General features: G+C 36.5%; 3 protein-coding genes across 6 annotated transcripts; 1 reads left to right on the top strand and 2 right to left on the bottom strand.

Annotated features, from left to right (window-relative positions):
- Positions 1-403: 403 nt before the first annotated feature.
- Positions 404-3,221, top strand: LOC145732322 (uncharacterized). Of its 2 annotated transcripts, none has more exons than XM_081984501.1 (6): positions 404-618; positions 1,609-1,844; positions 1,980-2,057; positions 2,135-2,310; positions 2,364-2,597; positions 2,655-3,221. In XM_081984501.1, the coding sequence occupies exons 1-6, from the start codon at positions 535-537 to the stop codon at positions 2,798-2,800; spliced, it is 954 nt and encodes a 317-aa protein (XP_081840627.1). In that variant the 5' UTR covers positions 404-534; the 3' UTR covers positions 2,801-3,221. The 2 variants fall into 2 exon arrangements, with proteins under 2 accessions (XP_081840627.1, XP_081840626.1); XM_081984500.1 differs by having other exon boundaries at positions 1,974-2,057.
- Positions 3,222-4,139: 918 nt separating this feature from the next.
- On the bottom strand, positions 4,140-7,701 carry Hsc70-3 (heat shock protein 70 cognate 3). Its single transcript, XM_081984497.1, has 4 exons — positions 7,544-7,701; positions 7,083-7,240; positions 5,035-6,301; positions 4,140-4,949 (listed from the first exon to the last, which is right to left on the bottom strand). Exons 2-4 carry the CDS (start codon positions 7,208-7,210, stop codon positions 4,368-4,370), a joined length of 1,977 nt encoding a protein of 658 aa, XP_081840623.1. The 5' UTR covers positions 7,211-7,240; positions 7,544-7,701; the 3' UTR covers positions 4,140-4,367.
- A 409-nt stretch (positions 7,702-8,110) lies between these two features.
- On the bottom strand, positions 8,111-9,861 carry Ing5 (inhibitor of growth protein 5). 3 transcript variants are annotated; one of them, XM_081985597.1, is made up of 4 exons: positions 9,601-9,861; positions 8,682-9,203; positions 8,378-8,529; positions 8,111-8,316 (listed from the first exon to the last, which is right to left on the bottom strand). In XM_081985597.1, the coding sequence occupies exons 1-4, from the start codon at positions 9,635-9,637 to the stop codon at positions 8,215-8,217; spliced, it is 813 nt and encodes a 270-aa protein (XP_081841723.1). In that variant the 5' UTR covers positions 9,638-9,861; the 3' UTR covers positions 8,111-8,214. The 3 variants fall into 3 exon arrangements, with proteins under 3 accessions (XP_081841723.1, XP_081841724.1, XP_081841725.1); XM_081985598.1 differs by having other exon boundaries at positions 8,688-9,203; XM_081985599.1 differs by lacking the exon at positions 9,601-9,861 and adding an exon at positions 9,305-9,453.
- Between the last annotated feature and the right edge of the window lie 112 nt (positions 9,862-9,973).

Below are 9,973 nucleotides of genomic sequence, written 5' to 3'. Positions count from 1 at the left end.
ACGCAAGTGAAGCGTGTCGAGACAAATCAACCAGCATCAGTTTAAGGTAATAGAACAAACTATTATTAATAATTATTACTCACCTAGAAAGAAAAAAATTAAGAAGTGGTTGATAGTACAGTTTTTCGCTTTTCCTAGAAGGTGTCAGCGTGAGATATTCCACCGTCAAATGGGATTTGGTCGTTTCGATAAAGTCGAGCTATAAATAATAAATTATAGTAAAGGTATAGGAAATTATTAATTGTTATTCAAAAGTATTTTGTAATTTGGTTGGGACTATTTACTTTTTAGTCTCATATGACTTTTTGACAGATAACCACCGAATATAGACAACTGACGTTGCAATTGACAATCACAAATGACGTATGAAAGGGAATTATGGGTAAACTTTTGTTATTGATTTATGCACCGTCTTCCGTCTACAGTGGACTGCATAGTTCAATAGGACAGTGTACGGTTCAATTCCGTTTTATAAATATTATCAGGCAAGCATTTAGTTTAAAAGCGATTCCTGTTAAAGAATCCTGAAAAAACATGACGATTTTAACGAAGCCGTTTTCGGAGAAAAAGGATAAACTCGATGTGCCCTTGGTACAGGAAGACACCCCTTATGTTGACGTAAGAATATTTATTTTCAATTTAAAAGCATGTCTATTATTATAACACACTTGTTATCCATACATTTAACAAAGAACAAGTATTTAATTTTTGTTTTGGGTTTGAAGAATGATAAAAAGACAGTTTGGACAGATAGTCATTTCAGAAACACTATCAATGAAGGTGATGTTCTTTTATTTTGTTTTGAACATTGTTCTTTGATGTAATTTGTATGCTGCCTTGTAATTAACGGCATAATGTCAAGGGTTAATTACATCAAACCAGTGCAATCCTGATAAAATACTTGTTGGAATGTAGTGCAGTCACCTGACTGATAGTATAACATTGATTGTAATATAAACAATTGATTTGCAATCTGTACATAGGATTTTTAAGTTGGTAATATTTTTCAAAGATCACAAGACATTAAATACCCTATAGGGCATGCAAGTGCAAATGTGACGTCACTGGCCACATTTATTTTCAGGCTCTGGTAAAGCCAGTAGAGTGAATGTGACGTCACAATGACGTTATTTGACAGTTGGTCAAAGTATGGTTTTTGCCAAATTACATCATCATGACGTCACATTCGCTTGTCTATAGTTTTGCAGTTGGGTCTGTCAAAATACATCATTGTGACATCACATTAGGGCCTCAAAAATAAAGAATGCAATAAAATGTCAAACTCTAGAGACCTTTGTAAAATATTAATATTTCAATATTTACATTATTATAACCAGAAGATCTTCATGACAAATAATGAAAAAACTGTGTTATTCTCCACTTCTTCAATCATGATTTAGTAGTAAATCAAAGATCCACACATCATAGACAACTATTGGAAAAACTACAATTTTGCATGGATACAACATTTATTTTGGTGAAACACCAAAATACTTTGGTAAAGTGAAAACTTTGGTTGGTTAGTACCATTAGTGGTACAGTGACCCTTTCCTTACCAAAAAACTAATTGTCTTGTCTTTTTGCTTATAAAAATCTGAAATATTTTAGCCATCAGCTCCTCAAACTGATGTAGAGTCTCAAAACGTACATCGTCGCATTATCATACTTCCTGGTCATGCTAGACATGTTTCATCATCTACTATTCTCTGTCTGCTGATCGTTGCTCTAGCAGTGGTTGGTGTGGGAATTATAGGTGGAAAAATCCTGTACAATGAGTATCTCAGTGTTACAAGAAGAATGCAGGACCCCTATGCCAAGTCTGATGGTTGGGTTAGGATTCCAATGTAAGCAGAGGGAGAGAAAATTCAGTAATTATTGAGAGGTGTTTTGCTTCTTTGACTTGTTTTCATGTGAGACACCTCTCATTAATTAAGTAAACTAAATTTATAATTCTTAATACTGACTTGGTATAGTAATAGTGATTACGACCTAACTGAGGAGGTTGATGATGACAATTCCTTAAATGTAATGAATGATGAGGACCCTATGAAACAATGGTAAGTTAGTATTATTAAGTGAACTTTCAATTTTTATAATAATAAAAATTGAAAGTTCACACAATAGTGTTTTACAGGAATGATAATGAAGAATGGAGAAGAATTTTGACCAGAAAGTTCTTCCAAGAAAACTTCCAAATTGATCCTACAAATAAGTATGAGAAGATTGACGTGCCAGATTTCAATAACGGACGTAGCGGCCGATTCATTCATGATTTCAATACAAACTACACAGGAATTATTGATGTGACAGGTTGATGGTTGCCCACTGAATTAATTGTATGATCTATACCCTGTCAATTTCAGCCAGTAGATGCTTTATTATGCCTCTGAATAGAGGAAACGTTTTGCCGCCTAGTTCCTTATTTGATTTGGTGCACAAGATTTGGGATGGATACTATAAGGTTGATACTAAAGTTGTCAGAGAAACCATGAGAGTTGTTACACCGCCAATCACTGATACTTCTGAAATCGGCGAATACATTACGTCTGAATGCCAGGACATGCCTATTTATCGATTAGAAAAATACGTTGGAGGAGGTATACATATATTTTTTTGTATCCTAGAAAGTTTGTATATTTGAGACATTTTTTCAGTTACCAAACGGTCAGCTCGCCCAGAGGCCCAAATTAAGTTTGGTCAGTTTGCAGGAAAAGGTATTTTAGAGCTGGACATTGTCAATTTAGACACGGTGCTCGATTACGAAAAAGAGAACCGCGCCGTGCGAGATATTAAGAATTAATAACATAATCATTGTTTTAAATATTTTGTGTTTTTATTCAAACACACACAATAATATATTATTAAAAATAAGTATGATATTGGACGCATTATATTATGTATGTTAATTAAGATCTCATTGTAGTCATATCAAATTTAACGCAAAACGGCTGGTAGATATGTAATTTATATTTTGCTTTTTACAATCTTTCTATACGTCAAATTTGTATTGATTCTTGCATGTCATTAACTACTATTAGTAACTCCCAGAATTTCACTACTAAAAATAATAAATTTTTACTAGAAAAGTAATTGAATAAGTAGTAACATACAGTAAAATGTTGAAATTTTTTTTATTAATCATTGTTAAGGCAATAAGCTCATTGATAGTTATTAGTGTTGTAATCCTGTCATAAACAATAAATTTTGTTGTTTTTAGAAAAGCATATTTTTAATTCTATTAGGGCCAGTACTTTCTCCTCTGAATAAAGATATTCTGAACTGAAAGTACTGGGCCTTAGGGGAAAACCTAAGTTGTCCTGCAAGTGAGGTTAGTTTAGAAACTTGGTCCCACTCCCAGTTCAAACTTTAAAAGACAAAATAATTAAAAACACTCCTATACTTATATATTTACATTGTACTACTTAAAACATTTTAACCATCAGTCTCACAGAACGTTGGAAGCTAAATCTTGAAGGTTTTCAGATGATCCCTCTTCAAGTAACTTTTTCTCTGCCCGTTTCCTTTCTTCAACTAGCTGCGGCCTGTAGATGGTCACGTAATGAACGAATCTGTACCCCAAATAAGCTGAAGCAGCTAAAGTAACCCCTATACAGGTTATAACGAAGCCTCTGTGTAGTGTATCGGCCAGAGACCTTGCGTTTCTTCTGGGGGTTCGTTGAAGCATTTTCTGGATTTTTTAACAATACAGTACAGTGGTATAAACGTGCTGTAATGATTACTATTCAACAATAAATTTTATTTTATTTTTTTGCTAAATGTAAAATGTTTAATTAAAGAGAAATGTAAGGTTAGGGGTTAGTCTTCTTTATTTCAGGGTTGTCACATCTGTCAACTTACGACGTTTCGTAGTGAAGACAGCGTTGCCAATTTTCTCTATTTTTGGTCACTATACTGGCCGCATTCGTTTTCGAGCTCCATGGAGCGAGCAGCACGTTTTTGACGTCACGATGACGTAATTTAACAAAAGCATAATTTAACCAACTGTCAAATTACGTCATCGTGACGTCAAAAACGCTCTGCTCACTCTATATAGCTTGAAAACGAATGTGGTCACTACACATTTCAAGTTACCCATTTGTTGAACTTTTGGAAAATTCAAACACAAAAAAAAGCATAAAAACCTGAAAATCTTTTTATTTGCAAATAAAAAGTACCACTTGAGTGCCTGGCACTCGACGTAATAAATAAATTATAAATCTACTCAATCTTTGTTACAAAAAAAAAAAGATCAAATACAAAAACAACTGCGGACACACGCACACTCGTTCACACTGGACACTCGCCTGGACACACTGGAGTCTAATTATTATTTTCACTGTTTAGTTCAGTCTTTTATTGGTAGGACTTTACAGTTCGTCCTTCAGCTCATCGTCATCTTCCCCGGTCGTCGTGGGTGGAGCACCACCCGTCGACTGATACAGTTTCGCTATGATTGGCTGCACAACATCTTCCAGTTCTTTCTTTTGTTTTTTATAGTCTTCAGCGTCCGTGTCCTGATTTTCTTCCAACCACTTGATCTTTTCGTCGATTGCTTCCTCCATTTTGGTTTTCTCGTCAGCGCTCAATTTTGCTCCCAACTTGTCTTTGTCACCAAGTTGGTTTTTCAGTGAATAAGCATAACTTTCTAGTTCGTTTCTGGCCTCAACGCGCTCTTTCAGTTTCTTATCCTCGTCGGCGAATTTTTCAGCGTCCCTGATCATCCGGTCAATATCGTCCGGAGTTAAACGGTTCTGATCGTTGGTGATGACGATTTTCTCGCGGTTGCCAGTGCCTTTGTCTTCCGCAGATACTTGCAGGATACCGTTGGCGTCGATTTCGAAAGTTACTTCAATTTGAGGTACACCTCGAGGCGCTGGAGGAATTCCGGTCAAGTCAAATTTACCCAACAAGTGATTGTCTTTGGTCATTGGACGTTCACCTTCGTACACCTGTAACCAACAAAAAAATTTTTATACCATCATAAATAGGTATATCAAAAGCAGATTTAGTAGTACTTTTACAACTGAAACTCACCTGAATAGTAACGGTGTGTTGATTATCGGAGGCGGTACTGAAAATCTGCGATTTTTTGGTTGGGATAACTGTGTTCCTGGGGATCAGTTTGGTCATCACTCCTCCTACAGTCTCAATACCCATAGTTAAGGGATTAACGTCCAACAGAACGATGGCATCAGTGTCTTGTTCCCCGCTCAAAACTCCCGCTTGTACGGCAGCGCCGTAAGCCACGGCTTCATCAGGATTGATACCCCTGGATGGTTCTTTGCCTCCGAAAAATTCCTTAACCAATTGCTGGACCTTGGGGATACGAGTTGACCCGCCTACTAAAACAATCTCGTCCACGTCCTTTTTGTTCATGTCAGCGTCCTCCAACACCTTTTGCACCGGTTTCAACGTCGACCTAAACAGATCCATGTTCAGTTCTTCAAACTTGGCCCGGGTGAGAGTTTCAGAGAAGTCATCGCCTTCAAAGAAGCTTTCGATTTCAATCCTGACTTGGTGGCTGGCACTCAACGCCCTCTTGGCTTTCTCGACTTCACGTCTCAGTTTTTGAACGGCTCTGTTGTCCTTTCTGATGTCTTTGCCCTTCTTCTTCTTGTACAGCTTGATAAAGTGGTCCATGACGCGCTGATCGAAATCTTCACCGCCCAAATGGGTGTCGCCGTTGGTGGCCACTACCTCAAAGACGCCGTTGTCGATTGTCAACAGTGACACATCAAAAGTACCACCGCCCAAATCAAACACCAACACGTTCTTTTCACCTTCTTTCTTATCCAAACCGTAAGCAATAGCGGCTGCGGTGGGTTCGTTGATGATTCGCATTACTGTCATTCCAGCAATAATTCCGGCATCTTTAGTGGCTTGACGTTGAGCATCATTGAAGTAAGCAGGAACAGTAACAACAGCATGGGTGACTTTCTTGCCCAAATAAGCCTCGGCGGTCTCTTTCATCTTGGTCAAAACCATGGCGGAAATTTCTTCAGGTGCGAATATTTTCTCACCCTGACTGGTTTCAACTTTAATGTGAGGTTTGCCATTTTTCTCAATTACTTTGAAGGGGAAAAATTTAACGTCGTTCTGTACGGTTTGGTCGTTCCAGTCGCGACCAATCAAACGTTTGGCATCGAATACCGTATTCTCCGGATTGGTGGTAAGTTGATTCTTGGCAGCGTCTCCAATCAGACGCTCACCATCGGCCGTAAAGGCGACGTAGGAAGGCGTAATACGGTTACCTTGATCATTGGCGATGATTTCTACACGACCATTTTTGTACACACCCACACTGTAACAAATATGTTACTTATTAGTGTGTTTTCAAATAAGTTTAACAATCTTGAAATGAAGAAACAAAATAAAATGTGCTAGTTACAAGAAGAAACTCTGTTGAAATGTATTACCTAAAGATTAAAAGAATGTGAAATCTTCAAACCACAAAATGATCCAAATTTGAAGCAAGTGAAGGGATTTTATGGTGTAACATATTTTTTACTTTGAAGTTCCAATTATTTGGTAAAAAAAAAAGAGAAAGCATAATAAGTAACCAATAAGCCAGCATTTTATGGAACCATTATTTAACAGTTTTTTTTCAAAAAGTCTCTAGTGTAACAAATTGATGATAATGTATAAAGTGTGTAATTAAATATAACTGGTTATTTAACGATTTATTGTAAAAGTCTTAAAACTGAGACATTTATAGAAATAGGGCCTTTATTGTTTCTAATTAATCAAGATTACCTTAATCAATGTTACTATAAAGTTTGAATCTTTTTATTAAATTTTGGTTGTTAGACTTAAAACTTAAAAAAATATATGTATTTCATAATGAAATTAACCAATTGATGCATGTGCAAAAATCACCCATTTAAAGGACAGTTGTGTAGGATAATATCACTCTGAAATGGAACTGTAAGATTACAATACTAAATTTATCACTTAAGAGCTGCAGATTAAAAGTTCAACTACCCCCTATACAACTGACCCTACTGCTATTTATACTTACACTAAAGAAAAACATACAAAAAGTACTGTCTAGAACTTTAAAAGAATGTAATCTCTCTGCTTACCATGAATATGTAGTTCCCAAATCGATTCCAATAACAGTGCCAACATCATCTTTGTCCTTCTTGTCCTCTTTTGCCAACACACCGAAGGCAAGGAGGCACACTGCCCCAAACAGTAGATGCAACTTCATGTTTGTGCTACTTTGATAACTTTTGATTTTCTGAAAAATTTAATAGAATTAAAACAGAGCTGACCTAAAAAGTTCAATTAACCGGATTCCAATGACCTAACTGTACCTTGTGTATATGTGACACGTCAACGAAATTTAAGGATTATCGTGTTAGTTAAGTGGTTTTATGGGAAATTATGACTGAATTATCAATAAAGTGCTGGAGAAATGCATTGCGAATCGTTTTAAAAGTGATTTTTGTAGGGAAAATTCTAGAAAACTTGGAAAGTCAAGGAACAGCCGGTCTGAACCAACCCACCCGGTAACACCATTAATATCCAGTAAATTACTTACTTTTTCACTGGATTACTCACGAAACACTCAATATAGAACTACCAGAGTAAAATCTTGCCGCAAAATTAACTCGAAAAGAACTTTTTCAATAAACTCGCTGTTCACTCTTCGATCACTGAATTCAAAATGACTGAATCGATTAAACTGTCACTGCCAAAATATACGACAAACACCATCCGTGGTCGCTTGCGATTGGACATAATTTAAACTAGCCGCGTTGTTATTGGTCGGCTTGACGCAAGTTGTCCGGCTTTGATTGGTCCACGTGATGGGGATCTAGAATGTGGCAGAGCTGCGACGCGCGTATGTGGTAACGTACGTTTCTCGAACGAACGAGAAAATCGGTACGTAGGCGAATGATTACTACACACGCCATAGCCAAACGGCGGGCGATTCGAAATTTTGTTTTTCCTACATTCACACGTAAATTAAACGTTTATTTATTAGATTCCTGACTTAAAACTGCAACAAGGGGGGACAAGGAATTTTTGAAGAATCCTTTGCCAATATATACCCTGAGTAATAAATTTGAAGATATTGCAAATAAAATAAAGAAATAGATCTTAGTTTCTTCTTGAATCATTTTTAATAAGAAAAACAATACAAAAACATGCAATACATTAGAAACATAAAAAAATGTACAATATTTACAACAGATCTTTAAAATAATACTACTTCTTCTTTCGGTCCTGGGTACATTTTGGGCAGTACCATTTGCCTTTTGGTTTGGTGGTGAGTTGAACGCAAGCAAAATGGAACCACTCGATCGGACACTATTAAAATTGAAATTACAGTCATTAAAACAATATAAACAGAAGATTGAGCAAAACTTACATCTGGATTATCACAACCAATCATCTCTCCATAAGATACTTGATGACAAAGACAGTAAGTAGGTTCATTTGGATCTACTGGCATATCCAGAACGTCACTAGGATGGGCTATTCCAGCTAAACCAGGTAAAACAGCTGCCACAGCTTCAGCCACTGGAAAAACAGTTTGTTAATATACAGTGTGATTACATAAAACACAAAAAAATGTTAACAGAAGTGATTAGTGAAGATGATTGCAACTTACAACTAAGTATGACGTTAAATGAGATGAAACATGACCATAACCATGATGAAATGATACGAACCCTCACCTGATGTGGCCTTAGCGCCTGCACCTCCACTTCCTGCTTTCTCAGCACCTGCACCCTTATGTCTTTTCTTCTTGTTGCCCTTTACTGTTCCAGAAGAGTCTTCTTCACTGGAATTTCCCGACCGTTTCTTCTTGTCACCTTTACCGTCCTTGGTTTTTTTCCTGCCCTTTTTACCCACACTTGGTTCATCTACGTTACGAGAATTCAAGGCTTTGTCTTGAATTTCTGACTCAAATCTAGCCAAATCATTGTCCAGACGTCGAATATGTTTATCCACTAGTTCATAGGTTTGTATAGCCAACTGGACTTTATCATCACCCAGTTCTTTGGCTTTATTGAACATATTCTGGATTTTATCCAGCTGTTCTTTTTGTTGGTCTCCGGTCAGGGTTTTTAGATTATTCAAGTATTCATCGGACAGGGCATCAATGTTTTTCATCAAGCTTTGAGCTCGCTTGTCCAGGTCACTCATTAGTGTAAAATTCCTCTGAAGTTCATTTGGCAGATGCTCTAAGCCTGTAAAACAAAAATCTTATTAAGTATTTTCCTATATAAAAAAATAATATGATTCAGACAATAGGGGCCTTAATTTACTGTTATGAAAGTGACTTCCTTACCAATATCCCCATTAAAACCTCCCATAAGCAGCACATAACATTTAAGAATACAGTTACATCAAATTTTGAATCTTTTGATAATAATATCAGCATTATAAAGGTGTTTAGGAGAGATAGACTCCCAATTAGGCTTTCCAGCCTGGTCTCATTTTGAGCTTACACTGACTACCAGATATTACTAACAAAATATGTCTAAAGGTCAAAATTCCAGGAAATTTATTAAATTAATTGAGATAAAAGTTAAGTTCAGATTTAAGATAGTGGGAAAAATGCTTTGTGAACACAAGTCAACTTACTGTCCAAGTAGTGCTCCAAATACAGTGCTGAAGTCATGTTTCTGGTTACAAGTCTCACTTAACCTCGATTTGAAAATGTTACTAAACCACCGTAAATCACTTATTAACTTGAATTGTACGTGTTTTTCTCATCTACACTCAAGAAAAACCAATAAAAAAACACTAGTGCAGAATTGTTCTCTTTTAGTTGTGCTGCTGGGACTTGGGACAACAAAAAGCAAATACATATAACTCTAACCTAAAATAATATGTGATATTTCTGACAGCAAGCTGACATTTTCCTCGGGCGACACCGTTAGCGTCATTTTGGGTCACCTGATCCTTGCTTCATCTGCAAATGATGTAATCATGTGACCCAAACCAAAATCAATGC

The sequence above is a fragment of the Ips typographus genome, linkage group LG8 (assembly GCF_016097725.1).
Source record: "Ips typographus isolate SLU linkage group LG8, UJ_Ityp_2.0, whole genome shotgun sequence".
Classification (NCBI taxonomy): domain Eukaryota; kingdom Metazoa; phylum Arthropoda; class Insecta; order Coleoptera; family Curculionidae; genus Ips; species Ips typographus.
Note: the sequence above shows the minus strand (reverse complement) of the source record. Positions and strands in the feature narration are given on the sequence as shown.

Excerpts from the sequence above, each read along its gene's own strand:
- Hsc70-3 (XM_081984497.1), bottom strand. The coding sequence starts at position 7,210 with ATGAAGTTGCATCTACTGTTTGGGGCAGTGTGCCTCCTTGCCTTCGGT. Across the intron at positions 6,302-7,082 it reads TTGGGAACTACATATTCATG|TGTGGGTGTGTACAAAAATG; the intron begins GTAAGCAGAGAG and ends TATTTGTTACAG. Across the intron at positions 4,950-5,034 it reads AACACACCGTTACTATTCAG|GTGTACGAAGGTGAACGTCC; the intron begins GTGAGTTTCAGT and ends TGTTGGTTACAG.
- LOC145732322 (XM_081984500.1), top strand. The coding sequence starts at position 535 with ATGACGATTTTAACGAAGCCGTTTTCGGAGAAAAAGGATAAACTCGAT. Across the intron at positions 619-1,608 it reads AAGACACCCCTTATGTTGAC|CCATCAGCTCCTCAAACTGA; the intron begins GTAAGAATATTT and ends GAAATATTTTAG. Across the intron at positions 2,311-2,363 it reads AGGAATTATTGATGTGACAG|CCAGTAGATGCTTTATTATG; the intron begins GTTGATGGTTGC and ends TGTCAATTTCAG.
- Ing5 (XM_081985597.1), bottom strand. The coding sequence starts at position 9,637 with ATGACTTCAGCACTGTATTTGGAGCACTACTTGGACA. Across the intron at positions 8,530-8,681 it reads TAAGGCCACATCAGGTGAGG|TGGCTGAAGCTGTGGCAGCT; the intron begins GTTCGTATCATT and ends CTGTTTTTCCAG. Across the intron at positions 8,317-8,377 it reads TTGGTTGTGATAATCCAGAT|TGTCCGATCGAGTGGTTCCA; the intron begins GTAAGTTTTGCT and ends CAATTTTAATAG.